Here is a 24048-nt window from a genome sequence, read left to right as displayed (position 1 = left end):
TGAAATTGTTTACCAAAATATTTATATATTCTGAATGGCCATAATGAGTGACTTGAGTGTCTTTTACAACTTTAATAATGGTAAAGCCTAAATATTAAACCCGTCAAGTTTCCAAATCACGATAATCCGTGAAGTCAATCGAACGGCCACTCATCACAAGTCCACAAAGTCCACAGCAAGTCCATTCCATGGCAAGTCACTGCTTATAAATAATTCATAAGTTGATATGACGTCACCTCTGGTGGTAAAGTGTGTTTACCACAACGGTTCAAGACTGTCGATTGTGCAGAGTATACCAGTCGTCTCATCTCACCACGTGAATGAATCCTAGGATTGTTAATTTTAACCGATCGGATTTGCTGTAAATACTTATTGAGTGTCAAACTAGCCAAGTTTACGGATTTTATAAGGCTAATATAGCTTGAACAAAGTGAATTGTGGTGTTTTAGCGAGCTTGTTGTTTTGTTGTGAGCAGCATTCTCTACTCCGCTCGCAGGTTCTGCAACCAGTTCCCACACGTCGCTGGCGAGCAAGTGGAGTAGCCCTGCAGCTGCGGGAATCACGGAAACTCTACAATTATAATTTAGATGCTTAGACTTTGAGGAGCTATTTTGATTCTTTTATAAGTGATCTGAACAAGGATTGAAGGTTTTCTTCACAAACTGAAGTTTACAGTGGATTTATAGACCTCTTTATAAGGAAGAGGAAGAAGATATATTAGATTTATAATACGATGAAAAATCGTAAAACTGAGAAAATGGACTGCAATTTTGTTTCGCCTCGCTGGATTTTCTTTTTCAACGCCGTTCTGTTTCTTCTTCAAGTTACTTTGGCTAAGACAGTGGATCCTATTTTATGGAGTAAACACAATGAAGAGTGAGTGAAATTATATATAATGTTTCATGTTTTATTCCTTTCTTTTGTTAAGTTTGCGTGTGTAACAGAAGGTAGGGCCCCGGGTTTAATTAAACAGCTGGGGTAGAAGAGCCATGCACCGCTTGCCCGGAGTAACCGGCGCACATCTTGCCAGGGATTCGGCGTTCATTTCATAAGGTTCCGATGGAGTGTTGTTTTGAGGAAATTGCTACTTCAATCATCTTCAACTTCTGACATTTAATAAATGTGTAATGTTCCAAACTGATGAAATGCTAAAAGAGGAAAAGAAGTTTAGAAATGTTAACTTATGCATTTCAACTTTATAATGTAGTTTTTAATTCAGGGCCCGGGGTTTGTAATTTATTTCCCCAAACAATGAATCAACACCGGGAAAACCCTGAACTCGTAGTCATAAAATGGATGTCAACATCATATTTTATGTCTAAAGATCGCAAGCCTATAGATGTGGTAGACCAGTTTTGCATTTTTTCCATTTTATGTATTTCAATAAATGCAAGCCAGATATGAATTTTCCATTCCATCAGTCATGATTTATAGAATGATGATACCACGGGCATACCCCAGCTGTTTCTCTTCCTGCACATTAATGCACAAAATAATCCTTTTTATCATTTGATCCTATCAAAACTTGGGAATCCTATTTTTTCCTCCATAAATGTTTTCAGTGATGCATATCTACAGTGTAATATTATAATGTAATATGTTTTTCTGACCAGTAAACCAGAAATTCATCAATACATGGATTTTGTAAAAACATATTTGCCAAAGTAACACTTCCAAAATTGGTTGTTTTTCTTGTCCAGTGCAATGTGTGCTAAAATGGTATTTGCATAGTAGAAGTGGATGTTAGTAGCTTGATGGACTGGTCACTACATGTCCTTGCCTGTACTAGGGGTCCCTGATTGAAATAACTGATGAAGAAAGAAAACAGTTTTAGTCATGTCAATCATGATTGAACTTTTGGAGGAAGTAAGAATGCTCAACTTCAAGAAACTGGAAAGTTTACTTTTTGCATGTTTGGCAGGCTTGTTTACTTTTAATCTTTTTAAAAAGTATTATAGGCCTACAGCTCTGTTTAAAACTGCAGAACCAAAAGTTTAGTGTGTAGATTTGGACAAACCAGATCAGTTTTACCTAAATTCTTCAAATATGATTCCAAAAAATAGATACATTTTGTCAGTACCTTTCTCAAGATCTTTATATTATAACCCCATCTCTTTTGGGTGTCGGAATGGTGTATTGGTCTTTCAACCATCTCCTATTGAATTTGAATGTAAATTTTACTGTACTATGAATATTTTGATTAAATTGGAATTCAAATTTGACAAACCTTACGTCAAAAATGTGTTGTGTGCAATATTAGACACTTTGAAACACATGAAAATTAGACCAAAAGAAGGCATAATGACATATAAATAGAATGGTTGAAGAAATAAAATAGTTACTAACACTGTGGTGCTTTTTTTGCCTGCAGCTTAATTCAATTTATTCCTTTGATAAGGAAATAGGACAGACTACCTACCTGCCTTTTCCTCATTTAAAGTGTTAAAATCCTAAGATGTGACCTGTGTAATGTCCTCTCAGTTGGCTAACTAGCAGGAGACGCCTAGCGTGAATTCCTCTTTAGCATCCTAGATGTGTTCTGAATCCTAAAATGGATCATTGTATGTCACGATATTGGTGTTTTGAAATTTAGTACTGAAGGAAAAACATTTTGATCAATTTAATTTCCATAAAATTGGGTTTTGAAGTCTTCCTCAGGCTTAGGGAGTCATTTTGCAATGTAGGGTATACATTTTTGTATTTAATATCATCAAATCCGCATAATTTGCAATTCATCTGCAGAATTGTGCAATATTTAGGGTAATTTTCTGTATTAATGACAAAGTGCATGATAGATCATTTAGGGCCTACACTCTTGAAAAAAACAACAGTGTTATAGAAAAAAATGGTTCACTGTGGAAATCCCAAAAATCCCAAAATGGTTCTTTCTTGCATTTACCAACCCATGTTTACAGAATCCTGTAAATGTCTAAAAGGTTCTACCTTTGTGGAACCTTTTTAGTTCTTTGGGAAACTAACTGGTTCTACATACAGCTTTAATATAGGACAGCTCCATTTTAAAGTGTATGGGCCTGTCTAATTTTCAGTGACAGTTACAGACCCACAAGTATGTTGGTGTTATTGGGGAATATTTCTATAATAAAAGGCATCCATGTTTGAGTATCTTTTCTGTTGGGATGCAAATATTTTAGTTCCAATAACTATACTAAGTAAGATTATCTTCACATTTGAAGGACATAGTATAGGTATCATTATGACCAGGCTGGATACGTCCCTATTATATTCTTTCAGAAATATTTTCTCTGCTTTCTATTGTGTGGTTCTATTTTATCGCCTTGCTTTGAGGGGAACAAAAATAGCAAATATCCAAAATCAATCAGAGGTGTAAAATTAGATATGGGCAGACAGAGGACTGCTCAAAAATTAAGAGATATGGAATGTACCGGTATGCAGTTAGATCATTCATGATGGCTGTCAGAGTGGATGATAGTTGGCTAGTTGTCAACCAATTTCCAGCCTATTTATACTTATTACTAATATTAGCCATATTATTTTATCATAATTATTAAATATTTAATGTGCAGACTTTTTGGTTGTTGCTGTAGGTTTGCAAGATCCCTGGCAAGACAAAGTTACAATTAACTAAGATTGTTAATAGGTTCTTTAAAACCCTTGAAAAAACTTCATTTAGCCTTCAGTTATATGCAAACTCTCCATTAGAAAAATAGGCTGATATTGATATTTAATTTACAAATAGGCCTTACCAAATAACAGCTACTAATACCACCCATGTAAACCATTGATTGGTAGATGGATCAATGGGAATAGGATTAGATGCAAGGAACGCCTCCCCCTTATCTAGACCCTTGCACCAATTCTGTATCCATTAGCAATTGAATACCTGAGTGGAAGAAGGGCCCAACTCCAATTTTTTACAAAAATGAGTTAGACCCAGCATTTTATTGCCAGCAGACTGTTCTTCCTTATGTGTGAAAGATAAGCCAAAATCCACTCTCTACATAGTCTTGCATGTACACTTATTCATGGTTTTCATGGAAGAAAGGCCCAACTCCGTGGAGTTGGGCCCTTCTTCCACAAATATAGGGTTAAAGAGGAATTTTGTTCATCCATGAAATCTGCTTTTCACTACTATAAACTTTCTTGCTAACATATTACATGAGTTCTACTTGTGCAATTATTGGTGATTACCTAATTTCTGTAGCTATTTATAACACGAAACTGGCACTTTCAGTATATTAGTGGAAGAAGGGCCCAACTCCAGCTCGTATTAAGACCTGTACCGTTGCCATGGAAACATCATATATAATTTCGAATGTATGTAATATTGTATGTTCATGTATTAAAGGTCCCCTGAAGATGAAAGCATTCTGTCTATAAAACTTTTCCAAATATTAAGTTTTTTCTTAATATCTCAAAAACAATTTTGATGGAGTTGGGCCCTTCTTCCACTCAGGTATTCAATTCAACCATGTTAATATCATGGCCTATTAGGACTATTATTAGGAACTGTTAAGCAAGTGGATGCACCCATTAACACTTTTGTGGCTAATAATACCTTAATATCATTCAAACATCACACCTGTGTTGGGATTTTTTGAAAAATAGAAGATAATGTGTCAAAAGTATGTAAAGGATGAACCTCAGGTGCAAGCATTATCACTTGCATGTTATGATGGGCAGTTTGCCCAAAATTGCCAAATTCATGGTGGGTGGGGGTGGGGTGTGTACATGTTGGTGTGTGTGTGAGGTGGATGGGTGGGTGTGGTATGAAATTGCCTACTTCTGGGGACTTTTGTGTTTTTTCAACCAACCGGGGACACCTTTCAACTGGAGATGCCACTCAAAAATGCCTAAATAATGTAGTAAATGCATAGCTATAGTTCTAAATCTAGTATAATTAAACTTGAAACCAACAGTACACAATGTACCATGAGTACTGTTTGCAAAGTTTAAGTTAGTGTAATGTGATCACAAAGCCCATGATATAAGGTGCACAAGTTTTGCCTCATGAGTTGATTTTACTAACTCAAATTTAATGAATTACACAATATTATACAAAGTTTGTGTAAAGTCTGTGTCTACTCTGTAGTGTTATCTGAGACGAATATACCTAAATTATTAGGCTAATCAAATTAAGATACTCAATTCTTTGGAGGGTTTTGATCAAGATTTGGTGTTGTAAGTAATTTCCTGTTAGTGTTACCTAGTGAGCCTACATGTAGATGCATTTCAGTAAAAGTGTACTGTACTACTTTTCCAGTGAATAAGATTTGTTGAAATATTGACATGTCACCACCGCGATTAGAAATGAAATTTAGAAGAAGGAAAGTGCTGTATTAAAATTTGTGTGCAAATTTTTGATCTGAAAAGTAACCTAAAAATTGTGACCAACCCAACCAAGGTGGCATTACAATGTACAAATTCATGCAGAAGTAAAAGTGTATTGATGTAGGATTAAACGTGCGATTTTGTCAACAGTTATGGCGAGAAACAAAGTAGAGTGAGGCGTAAATTCAGCAGTGATTGAATGGTATAAGAATGAGTTAATCTGTACACTGTGAGAACCAAGTACAATTCACCAGTTTGTTTGCATCAATATAATAAATAAACTTGTAGTTGATTCTAATTTATGTTTAAGGGGGTACTACACCCCTGCCCAATTTTGAGCCTATTTTTGCATTTTTCTCCAAAATTATAGCATATTGGCAACAAGTAAGATAATGTATATTATTATAGGGGCAAGGACTACAACTACTGCACTGGAAATTTTATTTCAACACAGACAACAGTTGTGGAGTTACAGTCAAAAATGAGGGAAACCAATATTTGATCAATAAATTAATAACTACTTGCTTTGAGGTGCTGAATTTTCAGTGCAGTAATTTTAGTCCTTGCCCCTATAATATACATATCTTACTTGTCACCAATGCGCTATAATTTTTGAGAAAAATGCAAAATTAGGCACAACATTGGCCAGGGGTGTAGTACCCCCTTAAAAGTTTTCAGATTTATCATTCAGAAGGCATGGTCTATGATTGAACTGAAGATGTAGGCTATGGGAAAATGTGGAAATGTCAAAATGTCATTGTCAGTAGGATACCATTATGTGATCTAGAATCCTCTCCATATGATGTCTTATCTGAACTGAATTGTGTCACATTTAGAGCATTGTTTACTATGGTCATCTAATTACCTGTGAACTGATTAAATAATCAAGATAATATTCATAAATGACAGCATGTTATCTGCAAATCTTGACAAACCTTCATCATGTTCATAGCAGGTAACAGTCATTGCTGTGTACACAATGATATTATGAATCATCAAGTATTGTCAACAAAACAATGCAGAAATCGTAAACTCAATATTATTACTATTAATTAGTGTATTGTTTGCGGAATTCCCCATGCTATTTTTGTGATGTAATTTCTAGACATTTTAAAATTTGAAATAAAATAGTGTTGATTCCATCTTGCTTATTTTCAACTAAAAAATTGCCTGTGTAAAAGGCTACATAAAACTAGTGATGTGGTCGACATGCCTTATGTCGACATAATGTCGACGTCGGCACGTATGCCGACATGTCGACATCAAAAAATCATGTCGACAAAAATTTTTTTTTTTTTTTTTTTTAGTTTTCAAACAATATTTTTGGCCCGAAAAGTCAGTTATAGGCCCAAACTGACTTGTTATTCAAGGTTGGAAACCAGAGAATACTGCTACTAAAAAAAAAAAAAATGCCAATTTTTTTTTACAAAGTTGGATGAACTTGTACATTTTTATTACCTTTGCTTCTATTGAACAGTCAGGGACACATTGAATTAGTATGCATAGAGGTTATCCACTTTACTCATGTGTGACTTCTAACAAAAGGCGCTGATTCCCGTAGTATTCCGTATTCAAAACAATTCAATACATGACCTCGGAGTTACCTGCATGACTCTTGGCGGCCTATTTTGAAACAGTCATGGTTGCACATGTAGGTACTTCTTTTGAAAGTCCTAAACAAGGTATAGCAGTCGTTGATAGGATATGCAGCTTATAGAACACGGATAACCTCTATTGCTAGCTGTTCAATAGAAACAAAAGTAATTAAAATGTACAACTTTTTCCAACTTTGTAAAAAAAAATTGGCATTTTTTTTTTTTTTTTTTTGAGTAGCAGTATTTCTCTGGTTTCCAACCTTGAATAACAAGTCAGTTTGGGCCTATAACTTGATTTTCTGGCCAAAAATATTTTTTGAAAATTTAAAATTTTTTTTTTTTTTTTTTTAGAATTTTTTTTATGTCGACACACTGTCGACGTCGGTATACTGAATTATATCGACATGTCGACAATAAAAAACGGTGCCGACCACATCACTACATAAAACTGCCATGTTGGTTTGCTAGAGCCCCAAATCGAACAACAATTTTATTTGCATATTTAAGTTTGAGGGTTATGAAGGTTTGCGCATCCGTAGCGCGCATTTTTTGGACAACACGCATTAAATGCAGAATGCAAGCAACATTACTTTGAATCAAAAGTTTTCGGGGTGCATAGCTAATATCTGAAGGGGCAATATTTGGCCTCTATGAGCAACACGCAAACATGGAGGAGTTGGTACTCTTTGGTTCTACCTCATTGGAATCTGAGGTTTCAATTTTTTTTAAACAAAAATGCTTTTATTTTCTCTCATTTTTTTCAAGTGAGAATCAAGGCAGACCAAATATGTATTTCATAAACATTACAAAGTCATACCCGGTCTCTTACAATCCTGTCCTCATTTAAATTAATTTAACTGGAAGAATATTTAATCGTTAATTATGTCCCACTGGTAAAATTACATGCATATAACATATTGAATCATGTTGCCAATGTTATCAGCGCACAATTGTGCATAATGATTTGCATTGACTTTATTATTATAACATTTATGTTACAGCATATCTAGCTAACATGTGTGTAACATCCCATTCAAAATGTGTGGTTCATTGACAGTCGCTAAGATTCAGGTTTTTTCCCAAGGTTTTGAATATCATTCAAGTGTATGACATTGACTATGTTTTGATAGTGCACAGTTTAATATTTGTATATAAATTATTATTCTGAATTATTTTAAATTTTAAAAGAGCACCGTCTGCAAATTATGTTCATTTTATTCAGGAACAAATTGTTGCAAAATAAACAAAGTATGTAATATTGTAAATTGCTTTAAAAGAAAAATAAATAAGTAAATAAATAAACAAACAAGCTGTATTATTCAAAATTCACATTTTATACACATCCTGTTCACTCTTGAAGTTAAAAATTGTTTTCTGTGCATAGATTTATATCTGAGTATCCAAGCACGTTTGCTGTCTTATGAAGATAGTAAATAAAATCCATCAAGACCTGTTCATTATTAGCTCTGCACGCACATCCAGACTACCGCTAAAATATCATATCTTATGCTTGGATTGTAATTATTATTATTTTATATTATGATTATGCTAAGCAATTTACAGAAGGAGAGAATCTGCCGTGGCAGGCCAGCCTAGTTACATCATGCATGATCAAGCGTTAACACATCGACAACGGCTAGCCGCACACGATTGTATGAAAATCATATAGTAATGTGTCATAAGGATTTCAAGGAAGAAATGTTTGTGTTTCAAGTGTAAGAAAATGAATTTGCTTTGGGGCAATACAATCAATTTTTGAATCACAATGGGATTTATTGTGTAAGTTACTGAAATAATGTGCATTGACCATGATATACAATATAATAAGGGTGTAAAATAACATGTCATTCAACTCATATGAGTGCATGATGTGACATGATCAAGGAAATGAGTCTCACAATTGAAAAAAATGGGAAATTCTTTTGAATTTCATTGATCAACATTGTCAAAAGGTTAAAGCAGGTATAAGAAAGTTTTTTGGAACTCATAAACGTTTGATGGGATATTAAGAATATAATATTAAATGAAAAATAATGTCTTTAGCTTGATAGCTTGATTATAATGTGATTACATTGCAATATTTCAGAATATGAAATATATGTCAGGTGTGTGGGGATTCAATTCAAATGGTTCACATATTCATTTGGTAGTGGTACATAGGGGCTAATGTGGTACTTTTCCAAATTCAATAATAAATCTCTTCCTTCATGCAAATCCTTCAAATTCAGTGGGATGAAATCTTGTCAGGGTTGATTCTGGGGTCCATGATTATCAAAAAGGGACAGGGTTCATGAGGAGGTCATCCAGCAAGTATAGATGTCAATTCAAGTCAAGATCATCATATTGATCATTAATGATCAATAAACATGTAGACCAAGTAGAGGCCTATTATTTTGATAATCCTCTGTTTTCCTATTGCTGCTTTGTAACCTAATGATGCATAAATACCGAAGAGGTCAGTAATGACTTGATCCTATATCATGTCCATAGTACATCTATGATCCTATTCAGTTGTGATTGACCAATAAAACCACAATTCCTTTGACATCTTTTAAGTTCATGTCAAAGGAAGTCTTAAGACTTGACAGATGTCCTCACCCAGTTATTTCCCTGGAATAATTTGAAATATTGACATTTCTCAGACTGTCAAAATTGTCATCTGTACATAATTATACAGGGCCCTGCATAAGTCAAAGTCTGTGGTATAAAAACCTATATTTTGTCTGCACTGCGGCCACAAATTGGAACCTCGTAATGTCATTAAGTCATTTTCATATTAAAGGATTAGAATTATTGTTCTTATCTGATACTTCAGACATTCTACTTCTTGGATTTAAGAGCAAAGCTTCCTTTATATTCTTCATCAGACAATACCATTAATAAATGAAATAATTAATTCATGCACATCCGTATCCATGCTAGTCAATTCTTTCATCAATACACCAGACCCTTAATTATCATTGACCCCAATTTGTGACCATGTTTTTCCATTAATCGCCATTGATGGGTATGTTTTGTATGTTGTCAAATCAATAATGAAGCTATGTAGTAATTGAAAAATTGCACGATTAAAAGTATCATTGATTATTTATATCAAAATATTATGCCGAAGCTATGTAATTGGTATAGCTTTTGTAGGGACCAAGTTTTAGTGATTTGTGTAGTTCTACATGTAATCCATTGTGAAATATCACCGTGATCACTGGTTAAATTTAAAAAGTATCATTTTGGTAGATACCAGAATAAAACCTGCTTAACTAATTATAAAATGGAGAAATATATTTGAAAGGCTGTTGTTTAACAAAGCAATGGCAAAGCTTCAAATATAAATGGGTGCAGCACGACAAAGGCTATGATAAAATGAAATATCAGTCGCATGGATTTGAGCAAGTAATTTTGTGAACTTTATTAATAAAGCTCAATATAATATCATGATCACACAATGTTTCAGGGCCTGTAGGTTTAATTCCTAAAAGAAATGTGTAAAAATCCAATGAAAACTTCACAATTTACAGTTTCATCACTTGCATGTCAAGTTGTCAACTTCTTTAAAATTTAAAAATGGCATTCATTTTATCCGTATAATCATGTTTGTCATCTAAACAAAGAGGAGGACCGATATTTGATACTCCTGTACCACATCCCCAACCAGAGGATGATTTAAGCACTTCCCAGCAAGTCTTGCGGTTAGCACAGCTGTGTGAGTGAACATGACACCAATGCCGCCCACTGCATACACACGTGCATGGTTAAATTTGAATTTGGACAGATATATTTACAATAAAAACACCTTCAAAAAGTTGGTCGATTTCACATTTTATGTTATCTACAGAAGGTGTGAATTATCCGTCATGCATACATCACTTTAAATCTGAAATCGACCAAGTAATAATGACACACACAATTCTTAAACAACATCTTTTGCACAGAGTTCAATGGGATTTGAAAAGTAAAGTGGCAGTTGAAACTCTAGTGATAACACGTTTACAGTGCATGATGGGGCTTCCTTAAATCATCCTCTGATCCCCAACAGGTTTCATGCATAAACCATGGTAAGCTCAATAATAATTCATACCATAAACGTTGTTAGGCGATACTCCGTCATATACAAAGAACTAGGAAGAAAGTGATCTACTGAAGATAGCAGCAACTAAGCCTTGTCTTCGGTCATAATTTCCTGTTATTGTCCAAGTGTGTTATTATAACTAGTAATAATTTGATCTGGGAGAGATAGCATCTTTCTAATGTACTGAAGGGCATCTACAATGTAGTAAGGTGTTCATCTGTGTGAATGATAGCGTCTTTCTTCATTCTAAAGGGCATATAAGGTGTTGGTCTACATATGAATGTCAGCTTTTCTGTTCTAATGTCATGATTAATGCATAGAAGTAGGATAAATGTAAAGTACACATGACATTGCCATTGTAGTTATAATGAGAGAATTGGGACATGTTAGTCACAACATATTGTCATATTTTGCTGGTCTTATGATAGATTTGATATTAGAATATAAAAACAATCATTTATATATTGTAATGGGCCATATGATGGAAATTAACCATATTGTGCGTGTGTTAAATTAGGCGTAGCTAAGCATGGCTGTAACATTTCCCTCATGTTGGGCAAAATGTTGGATATGATCCGTCATTGATAACGGTAAATTCTGTATCATAATGGATATGTTGATTCCCAAGATAAAAATTGCAACTTATTATTCGGCAAGTATAATTGCTACAAATTGTGTAGTGGTTCGCTTTATGCAAGCATTTGAACCAAAGAGCTAGACAGTCTTTTGTTCTTGGATACATAATTGTGAAATCTATCCTTCTTTGATCAAATACCAATTTTTTAGTCGGGCAATGCCATGGTTACCCAGTGGGACAGCTGTCTGTAGGGCCTCAATTCCACAGGGAATGTAGCCTTTTATTGTGGGACGTGAACCCCCTACAGCAATGTAGCCAAAAAAACCCAGGTACACATGGTACAAGAGATGTTGAGAAGTTTTCAGCCATTTGCAACAGCGCTGTAGACTATATAGAATCATGCTACATAAAAAACTCAAGTTGCTTGTGTTTATTGACTATATTGATAATTTTGTCTGAGAATAGTCATGCCTTCAATGTACATCTTTAACTTTCTTTTAAAAAACTTACATCACTTTTGCAAGTCCGTATTCCCTTATTTCAATGTGATCATAATATATGCACCTGTTGTTGATGGCAAATTCTGTATAGGTAATTGTGGCTGTATTTATTCAGTTTGAAAATTTTCAATGGGATATGTTGATAAAATCAGCCATTTTGTATCCGATTCGAGTAAACATGTAAACGTTGTTCCACTCTAGTGAAGAGCATCTAGGCAAATCACACAGGACAAAGAAATACTTGTATGCCATAAGCATAAACTTGTAATATTGTGTCATGGACAAATTTGAGAAAACATAAGATAAACATCAGGTAAACAAAGCTACACGATAATGATCCTGTTTTTGACAAGCCGAATATATGCAATTTACAATATAGGTAACAGAGACACGCTTGGTGTCGTTTTAATATCAGACAAACACGTTGGGGGATTAAATGTACCAAGTTGCAAATTATGAAGTCTGATAAAGGATTGTATTCCATTCAACCTGATTTTGACTTTTCATATGCATTGAACTGAAACAAATATTTATTGTGTGACCCTTAAGGGTATCCGTAGGGAGAACACTTTGTTTTACGGCCAGGTCTGGCCAGGTGCATGTTTGTTCGCAGTCTACAGGTGTAACTAGGTTGTTGTATATTCTATAATTTTCCTGGTGTGTTAACTGTGATTACATCTAGACACCAGTTTATTTTTTATTTGAGCGGGACCCTAATTTAATGAGAAAACGCCCGAAAAAGAGAGGCCCGGCAAAAGCCGATTTGCAGACAATTTTGTAGCTACAGACAGCTCGTATTCCATATAACAACTACGGAAACCAATCAGTGCCAGAAGTGTTGATTTATATTTCATCCACTTAGGTTTGGCTTAACCCACTAAAAGGTAAAACTTTAAGGCTGATCATTAAATGTAGTGTGTGTGTAAAAGTATATTTCTCAAAATGGAGGAGAGCGCCTATGACTATTGTCCGTTCTGTCTACATGGTCTATGATAATTATTTTCTTAGCGAAATATATTCACTTAACACAGACCACGGTTGCCAAACAAATGAGGGCAAACCGCTGGTCAAATCATTGAAAAAATCGCCCAATATTTTTTTTTTATCAACCGTTGGTTTCTATGAGATAAAAAACTACCAGAAGTCGCGTAAGCCAATGTTGAAAAGTCATGCAATATTTTTCTTAACCATCAATTGGTGTCTATAGCACAGGAAATTGTCGCGAGGAAAATCTTCAAAACTCATCCTATTGACCTAGGCCTATTACATCGCGGGTTTGGCAACCCTGCAATATATACAGTTATATAACATCGCACCGTATTGTGAGGTGAACGAACTGAATGTTGACATTGTATTCAGGATTTAAAACAAGAACTGTCTTTAACCAGACAATGCGGTTGGTATAAAACATAGCGTGTGATATCATGATATCAACTTCAAAATCTAAAACAAAAAGTAAAGAAATAATTTAGGCGAAATAAATAAACAGCGTACAGCAGGTGCTATCTTGTCAATAATGATAAGAGGAACATGAAAAAACCAGCAGAGAGCATGCACCCCAGTAAAGAGTTAAATAAAGCAAGGAAAAATCATAATGTGCAGAAGGCCTACTTTTAGGATGATATTCACAGAAACAAAAATAAAGAACTAAAGATCTAAAAACAAAAGTAAAGAAAATGAAAATGAGGCGAAATAAATAAACAGCGTACAGCATGTGATGACTTGTCAATAACGATAAGAGGAGCATGTACCTCAATAAAGAGTTTAAATAAAACAAGGAAAATCATAATGTGTAGAGGCCTACTTTTCGGATGATATTCACTGAAACAGAAAAAAAGAAATAAGTTTAAAAAATTATATATTTTAAGATTAGATAATGAACAATCATACATAAAAATGTGACAGGTGTCTGATGATATTTATAAACAAAAAAAAAAAAATAAAGAACTACTTAACACGCGACATAAATAAATAGCCATATTTTATGAACGAACTGAATGTTGACATTGCGGACCAGGATTTGAAACAAGAACTGTTTTCAAAAAGAAAACGCGGATGGTATAAAAACATAGCGTGTGCTATCATGATATAAACTTCAAAATCTAAAAACACAAGTAAAGAAATAATTTAGAGCGAAATAAATAAACAGCGTACAGCAGGTGCTATCTTGTCAATAATGATAAGAGGAACATGAAAAAACCAGCAGAGAGCATGCACCCCAGTAAAGAGTTAAATAAAGCAAGGCAAAATCATAATGTGCAGGAGGCCTACTTTTCGGATGATATTCACAGAAACAAAAATAAAGAACTACGTTAGTACGTTTAAAAATTATATAATTTGAAATTAAATAATGCAAAATCATACATAAAAATGTGACATGTGTCTGATGATAATTATACACTTCGACCAAAAATTAAAAAAATACTTAACACGCGACATAAATAAACAGCCATCTATCAAGAATGACAAGAGGAACATGAAAAAAACCACCTAATATATGAGAGCATGCACCCCAATAAAGAATTGCTTTAAAATAAAACAATGAAAAATCATGACATGTGAAATGTATGTTGATACACTTATAAATAATACTCAAGGGTGAAATAAAAAACACCTTATCTACCGATATTTCCACAGTTAAACATACTCAGTGATCACTTGTACTAAAACAAAAATAAAGAAATACTTCACAAATGATAAGAGGAACACATAAAAAATAAATAAGCGAGCATGTCCCAAAAAAATTAGTAAAAGATAAAATAATGATAAAAGCGTTACAAGAAGGGGCAAAATATTTGTCATAAAAACTTATTAAATGCTCAATTGCTCTAAGATATTTAATGTTTGCAATTTACTCCTAGTTATCATTTATTTATTATTTATCTAGGCTTATATATCTTTTATTTATTTATCTATTAATTTATCTATTTATCAATTTATTTCAATATCATTATTATTAAGTGCCTATTTATAATGATATTTAAATCTATCAACATTATGCTTACGTCATCCAGGAGTTATTATCCCACTTGAAATCGCCATATAAACACAAATTAATAAAGAAATACCCAATGGGTGAAATAAAACGCATGATCTATCTTTTCAAGAATGAAAAGAGGATATAAAAATATAACAGAGCATGTCCTATAAACATGATAAAGAATTATTTAAAATCGTACAAATGTGAAACATGTAATATGACATATACTTAAGGGATCTGGAATGAGCGTTTTGAGCGTTTCGACAGTAAAGCAAGGAAAAATCATAATGTGCAGAAGGCCTACTTTTCGGATGATATTCACAGAAACAAAAATAAAGAACTAAAGATCTAAAAACAAAAGTACAGTAATTTAGGGCGAAATAAATAAACAGCGTACAGCATGTGATGACTTGTCAATAACGATAAGAGGAGCATGTACCTCAATAAAGAGTTTAAATAAAACAAGGAAAATCATAATGTGTAGAGGCCTACTTTTCGGATGATATTCACTGAAACAGAAAAAAAAAAGAAATAAGTTTAAAGAATTATATATTTTAAGATTAGATAATGAACAATCATACATAAAAATGTGACAGGTGTCTGATGATATTTATACACTTCGAGCAAAAAATAAAGAACTACTTAACACGCGACATAAATAAATAGCCATATTTTATGAACGAACTGAATGTTGACATTGCGGACCAGGATTTGAAACAAGAACTGTTTTCAAAAGAAAACGCGGGTTGGTATAAAAACATAGCGTGTGCTATCATGATATAAACTTCAAAATCTAAAAACACAAGTAAAGAAATAATTTAGGGCGAAATAAATAAACAGCGTACAGCAGGTGCTATCTTGTCAATAATGATAAGAGGAACATGAAAAAAAAACCAGCAGAGAGCATGCACCCCAGTAAAGAGTAAAATAAAGCAAGGCAAAATCATAATGTGCAGGAGGCCTACTTTTCGGATGATATTCACAGAAACAAAATAAAGAACTACGTTAGTACGTTTAAAAAATTATATAATTTGAAATTAAATAATGCAAAATCATACATAAAAATGTGACATGTGTCTGATGATAATTATACACTTCGACCAAAAATTAAAAAAATACTTAACACGCGACATAAATAAACAGCCATCTATCAAGAATGACAAGAGGAACATGAAAAAACCACCTAATATATGAGAGCATGCACCCCAATAAAGAATTGCTTTAAAATAAAACAATGAAAAATCATGACATGTGAAATGTATGTTGATACACTTATAAATAATACTCAAAGGGTGAAATAAAAACACCTTATCTACCGATATTTCCACAGTTAAACATACTCAGTGATCACTTGTACTAAAACAAAAATAAAGAAATACTTCACAAATGATAAGAGGAACACATAAAAAAATAAATAAGCGAGCATGTCCCAAAAAAATTAGTAAAAGATAAAATAATGATAAAAGCGTACAAGAAGGGGCAAAATATTTGTCGCAAAAACTTATTAAATGCTCAAAATTGCAAACATTAAAATGTTTGCAATTTACTCCTAGTTTATCATTTATTTATTATTTATCTAGGCTTATATATCTTTTATTTATTTATCTATTAATTTATCTATTTATCAATTTATTTCAATATCATTATTATTAAGTGCCTATTTATAATGATATTTAAATCTATCAACATTATGCTTACGTCATCCAGGAGTTATTATCCCACTTGAAATCGCCATATAAACACAAATTAATAAAGAAATACCCAATGGGTGAAATAAAAAGCATGATCTATCTTTTCAAGAATGAAAAGAGGATATAAAAATATAACAGAGCATGTCCTATAAACATGATAAAGAATTATTTAAAATCGTACAAATGTGAAACATGTAATATGACATATACTTAAGGGATCTGGAATGAGCGTTTTGAGCGTTTAGACAGTAAAGCAAGGAAAAATCATAATGTGCAGAAGGCCTACTTTTGGGATGATATTCACAGAAACAAAAATAAAGAACTAAAGATCTAAAACAAAAGTAAAAGAAAATGAGGGCGAAATAAATAAACAGCGTACAGCATGTGATGACTTGTCAATAACGATAAGAGGAGCATGTACCTCAATAAAGAGTTTAAATAAAACAAGGAAAATCATAATGTGTAGAGGCCTACTTTTCGGATGATATTCACTGAAACAGAAAAAAAGAAATAAGTTTAAAGAATTATATATTTTAAGATTAGATAATGAACAATCATACATAAAAATGTGACAGGTGTCTGATGATATTTATACACTTCGAACAAAAAATAAAGAACTACTTAACACGCGACATAAATAAATAGCCATATTTTATGAACGAACTGAATGTTGACATTGCGGACCAGGATTTGAAACAAGAACTGTTTTCAAAAAAGAAAACGCGGTTGGTATAAAAACAAAGCGTGTGCTATCATGATATAAACTTCAAAATCTAAAAACACAAGTAAAGAAATAATTTAGGGCGAAATAAATAAACAGCGTACAGCAGGTGCTATCTTGTCAATAATGATAAGAGGAACATGAAAAAAACCAGCAGAGAGCATGCACCCCAGTAAAGAGTTAAATAAAGCAAGGCAAAATCATAATGTGCAGGAGGCCTACTTTTCGGATGATATTCACAGAAACAAAAATAAAGAACTACGTTAGTACGTTTAAAAAATTATATAATTTGAAATTAAATAATGCAAAATCATACATAAAAATGTGACATGTGTCTGATGATAATTATACACTTCACCAAAAATTAAAAAAATACTTAACACGCGACATAAATAAACAGCCATCTATCAAGAATGACAAGAGGAACATGAAAAAAACCACCTAATATATGAGAGCATGCACCCCAATAAAGAATTGATTTAAAATAAAACAATGAAAAATCATGACATGTGAAATGTATGTTGATACACTTATAAATAATACTCAAGGGTGAAATAAAAACACCTTATCTACCGATATTTCCACAGTTAAACATACTCAGTGATCACTTGTACTAAAACAAAAATAAAGAAATACTTCACAAATGATAAGAGGAACACATAAAAAATAAATAAGCGAGCATGTCCCAAAAAAAATTAGTAAAAGATAAAATAATGATAAAACGTACAAGAAGGGGCAAAATATTTGTCGCAAAAACTTATTAAATGCTCAAAATTGCAAACATTAAAATGTTTGCAATTTACTCCTAGTTTATCTAGTTTATCATTTATTTATTATTTATCTAGGCTTATATATCTTTTATTTATTTATCTATTAATTTATCTATTTATCATTTTATTTCAATATCATTATTATTAAGTGCCTATTTATAATGATGTTTAAATCTATCAACATTATGCTTACGTCATCCAGGAGTTATTATCCCACTTGAAATCGCCATATAAACACAAATTAATAAAGAAATACCCAATGGGTGAAATAAAAAGCATGATCTATCTTTTCAAGAATGAAAAGAGGATATAAAAATATAACAGAGCATGTCCTATAAACATGATAAAAAATTATTTAAAATCGTACAAATGTGAAACATGTAATATGACATATACTTAAGGGATCTGGAATGAACGTTTTAAGCATTTCGACAGTATTTTTGTGCAAAATGAGAGCACATCAGACATATCGAATTACAAAAAAAAAAAAAAAAATGTCTTTCTCATATCAAATAATTTTCTTTTTTTTTTGAAATTCACGATATAATGCAAATTTTATGACAAATTATTAAAATTTGATATTTTTCAAATTTTGATATATAACAGTCCTCGAAGTAAATTTTATAAATCTAATGACATATTCTTAAAGTGTATGTAGCTGGGAGGAAAAGCCGACGATCAATTGAACATTTTGACCTTTCATATTGAAGATATGGATTTTATTTCCCAAAAAGACCTATTTTTTGGGGGAATCCATATCTTCAATACTGAAATGTCAACATTTTCAATAGATCGTCGGCCTTTCCTCCCAGCTACATATACTAAAAGAATGGATCATTAAATTTATAAAATTTACTTCGAGGACTGTTATATATAAAAAATATCAATTTTAATGATTTGTCATAAAATGTGTATTACATTGCGAATTTCAAAAAATCAAAATTATTTGATATCAGGACATTCTTAGTATTATATTATTTTTCCCGTGCATGAGGGTTTAGGGAAAATTAAATTATATGTCTAAACTTGAGGTTGCATGTGTAAAACATGGTCTTTTTTTAACGCATGTTTGGGGTATTGAAATGATATTTTTGGCTTGCACAATCATGGTAAAGATCCATGTCATACATAAGAGATTATAGGACATACAATACTTGGTAGGCCTAATGATAATGCGTAAACTTTGTACCTGTTAGGGAACTGAAATCAGACTGAAAACACAAACGTCATTCGAGGCTCTGTCTCACCAGTTGCATTTACAAGGCCCTTGTTATAACCAGTGGTGGCGGATGATTTTTTTCTGGGGGAAGGGTCACACAAGGTTCTGAACAGAAACGTCACATACGGACCAACCCACACTACCGAGAACCGCGAATGCCGAGAACCGCGAAAGCCGAGAACCGCTCTAGTTTTACTCTGATGCTTATTCCTTTTCTAGTTTGCCCCCAAAGAATTGAAACAAATTGGTTTTATTTTGTGGATTTAGAGATAACATGAATATTCCCCTAAGGAAACAGTCAGCATGTTGAATTCTATTAAATTATTCAACCTCCTAACATGAATTTGTATCACTCTGTCAGGGTATATTTTGAAACAAAATCAGGGTTGCCAACAAATTGCAGCCCAAATCGCAGGACCAATAATAAAAAAGTCATCCAATTATTCTCTTAAAGGGGCATTTCGTGATCCACAGCCGCATCCCCCACTTTTCCCAAAAAAAGTTGAGATTTTTACACCACTGGATACCTCTGGCTACATATTGTTTATGTACCAAATATTTCTTGCAGATTAATTCGTTTAGCAAAAATATCGCTAAATTTGAATTTCGTTCTGGTGCACCAGAGCGAAATTACAACACATTGTCTATGGAGCAGTGTAATACACATAATCATGCATAACTCGCATAAGCATAAAATCGGAATCAACTGAAATTTTGGAAATAAGCTTTTTTCGTGGATATCTACTGAAAAATGTCATAAAAAGAGGATGCTAGGATCACGAAATCCTCCTTTAACCATTGGTTTCTATGGGACATGAAACTACCTGATGTCGCTGAAGCCAATGTTTTTTTCTTAACCATCTATGGAACAGGAAATAGTCGAAAGTCAGGAAAAAATCTTCACAAGTCGCCCAATTGGGCTACTAACAGTGTTTGGCAACCCTGAACAAAATTAGACTTGAATACCAACATTCTCATTTCCTGTGGCATAGTTCTGTGACACTCATTTAAATATCATTACTCAAGATTTGACCTCAAGTTAGGGAGTTTGAGTTTTTGTACCCAAGCTGTTCAAAGGTCATTCTTTGAATGTACATTTTACAGGCAGATTACAGACAACTTTGACCTGACAGATGAGAATATTTGAGATGAGAATATTTGAGATCCTAGTGATACCCGGGTCTGAGATGAGCCTCTCCTCTGACATGGTTCTTGGTTCAAAATATGTTTTGCAGGCATTATTCAATGGAAACAATTATTATATGGGTGCAAATCCAACCCAGCCTTGTTTGTCGTTTGCTATGTTGTTCATCAGTAGCAAATCTACCAGTTTGTTTCCATGCCTGTAAGCTATCAGCAGTATAGTCTGCAAACCATTACATCCTCCATGCTATATTATTATCAACATTGATGAAATCAAAGTTAGATGCTTTCTGCATCGTTTTCTTGCCACCCAAGCGAAGAGGGAAGACCGACCATTCACTACCCTAACCTTTTGATGATAGTAAATAAATTGCTACAGAGCCAGCAGCAAACCAGCAGTACTTGTACTAATCATACTGCGATATTGACTTCACTTAGCTTTTAGAAAAATCCTTCCTAACGGGGTTTTAACTTGGAGACAACTCATATGTGTGCACTTAATGACAGTGATGTCTCTCTTTTACGAAGTAGAAACATATGAAGTAAACATTGCTTAAAGTAACCGAGATTTTTTTTCACCGTTCATTTGACAATTTAACCTTTGGAGAAAGAAGATGGTGTTGATGGCATTTTCATCAACATTTGACTAGCAGCAGAATGTCATCAGATTAGTGTCCGTAATAACCTTAGCCTAAAAGTTGCAAAATAAAAAAACAATTATGAAAGGAAGCAACTGTTTTGCTAAGAGCTATGATTTTGTGATGTGTGTAATAACAAGTAAATTGAGACGTAGTTGAAGTGCTAATATTTCTTTGATGTCTAAGAAGCTTGTTGTTGCTCTTTAAAAAGTGCTTTCTTGTGGAAAATATGAACACTGAGGATGATGAAATGAGATACATTGCTGGAACTGTTTAAATTCTTAATTCTGTCCTCACTAGGGAATGAAAAGGGGCTTATATTAGATAACCTAAGGATCCTACCCAGTTTACTCGGAGGTTGTATCTTGTAAATTTTGCCAAGTAAAACTTAGTTTGGCGCACAAGCAGTTGCAATTCTGTACAAACGTTTAAACAATTTGAGGAATTTTTGAGGCAAACTAAGGCCAATTTGGGAAAAGATGCTTCATTTAGGGCACCCAATTTCCAGAGAGAGTCAGTAAACACTCATCCTATCTCTATGGAGTGAACGGAAGATGAGACTAGTTTGTGAAAGTATTGCATTTTATGAAATCAAAACTGTTGCGATTCTCCGATATCATGGATGTACTGTAAGCAGCGCTGAAGGTGTGATAGAAATATGCGGATTGCCTGGCTATAGCCTATCATCTTTGATCTCGGCCCCATTCCGCTCAAGTGTTAACAGACAATTCACAGTGATTATCTCCTCAACAAGCTGGCTAGTTAGCAGAATGGATGATGTTACCGCGGATACTACCGGGTCTACTACATCCCAGACATCATCATCGTGGCATTAAGTCTTCTGGAGGATGTCAACATCTGTGTGTCTTTATCAAAATAATTTCCAAACCAATGAAAACCCTTCCAGGTAATTGTGCAGAGTGATTGCATACCAGGATGGATACAGTTTCTGATATCTTCTTTTGCTGTAGTTTTCAACTTGCTATTATACTCATTTAGTGCATTCAGTGTGAAAGGTTCTTTGGTTTTAAATCAAGAACTTTTTTGTTTGTTGGTTGTTCAAAATAAAATGACGTTTTATGTTCTTGTTTTGAAAGAGTAAAACAATTCTGTATTTGGAATAATTAACAATGCTTAAATATCATCACCAATAAATAAGAGAACTTTCAACGCACGTACCAAACAAGGAAAAATATTTTTTGCCCAAGATCAGGTTGTAAAATTTGAATGACATAAAAGATGATGGTTGATTGATGGACGAAAAAGCATTTCCACAATGGAGGTCTTTTAAAAAGTCATAATACCCATTACATTTGTATATTGGGCAAAAATATGGAAGTAATTTACCCCAACACCATTCAGATTTTTTTCACAGAATAATACCATAGACCACATTGTATATATCTTAACTTAGACCTGCCATGAAGTCATCGAGTATGAACAGAATATAGATGTGAAATATATGACACTTTTAGTATGGTTCATGACCCGTTGCAATATGGCGCAGATCCAATGTGTTTGTGGCTGCTACTTGATGGCCACCATGTTGTATACAACATCACATCAGTGCAATGCCTCTAGTACTTCTACGTGCTTTTGCATACAGAAAAATAGCTGAAAAGGTAGTTCTGAGTGGTTTCCATAGTAATTGCTGCAATTACTGATTTGAATTTTGTAATCAAGTACACAATTACCACAAGTGTCAAATTCTGAATTATGCAAATGAGGGTCTTGCCCGGTGGCAGGACAATGGTGTAAGTACAAATTGGCAATTTGGATTTCAGACATCATTTTATATTCAGCAAGTTAAATAGCAGGTACTCTGCCATTTGGTAGGCAAAGAGGGTCGAGGGTGAGATTTCGGCCATTTAAACCTTGTGGGTAATCCAGACATTTATGTTAGTGCAAGCATGGACAGGCCATGGTGCAAGATTGGAAGAATTCATAAATCCAAAGATTAAATTCTGGCTATTCATGCTATTAATTAAAGGCTAAAGATGACTGACATGATCAGCTGATGGAGAGTGAAGGTCTGGGGTGAAATTTATAGGAGCTGTCGCATTACTTCCGATAATTTTATCAGTGGCAGAGGGAACTTCCTTACCTTCATATTGTTTGCTTGTAGACTCTACTGTCTATGGTTTGCTGCAGCGTTCGAAATAGGGCCGGTCAGCCGGCCATTGGCCTGTAACTTTTTGGCCTGGCCGCTAACTTTTCTGACTGGCATCTAGTTGCCGGCCCGGCTGGCCGGTAACTTTTTAAGATCAAGCCCGGCTGGCCTGTAACTTTTTGAGGCATATTTCGAACACTGGTTTGCTGTACAATTTTTACAAAGGGGCCAGGCCTACTATTTTAGTAGACTGAAGAAGATGTATACCAGAAAAGATATGAATACAAGAATTCATTTCTAAGTGCAAAATGGTACATGTACAATCAGGTTTTGAAAAATCATTTTATAACCTTGCTTGAGCAAAACTGACTTTTTGAATTGTAATACATTTTATGATTAGAAAATACTATCTGAAAATCTGGTTAGTAAAACTACAACTACACTAAGATATTTTCTTTGTTAAAAAACAATAAATATTTCATCTCATAATGCTACAAAATATCCACCATCCAAACAATAGTATTTGAGAACCGGAATATATTGTTTGTTGAAAACCAGGAGAGGCCTGCTCAAGTGGTCTGTGAAGCACCCTTGTCACACATGCCCAAAATGTTCTGAGGCAAATGTCATGAATGTGTTGACCAGTAGAACAAGGCTTGAAGAAAAGAAAATGGACTTGCAAATCAATTTGAAGTATGTTTACCCTGCTGAGAAACCAGTAGTCCAAT

The 24048-nt window shown here is 33.7% G+C and overlaps 1 protein-coding gene across 1 annotated transcript in view; it reads left to right on the top strand.

Moving 5' to 3' along the window:
* The first annotated feature begins 267 nt into the window (after positions 1 to 267).
* Positions 268 to 24048, top strand: part of LOC140137741 (ephrin-B1-like) — a 149366-nt gene continuing 125585 nt past the window's right edge. Inside the window, exon 1 of the mRNA XM_072159506.1 lies at positions 268 to 876. Within this exon, the coding sequence (XP_072015607.1) occupies positions 734 to 876 (143 nt within the window). The 5' untranslated portion in view covers positions 268 to 733. The remainder of the gene's footprint in view (positions 877 to 24048) is intronic.

This window comes from Amphiura filiformis, chromosome 17 (genome assembly GCF_039555335.1).
Source record: "Amphiura filiformis chromosome 17, Afil_fr2py, whole genome shotgun sequence".
Classification (NCBI taxonomy): domain Eukaryota; kingdom Metazoa; phylum Echinodermata; class Ophiuroidea; order Amphilepidida; family Amphiuridae; genus Amphiura; species Amphiura filiformis.
Note: the sequence above shows the minus strand (reverse complement) of the source record. Positions and strands in the feature narration are given on the sequence as shown.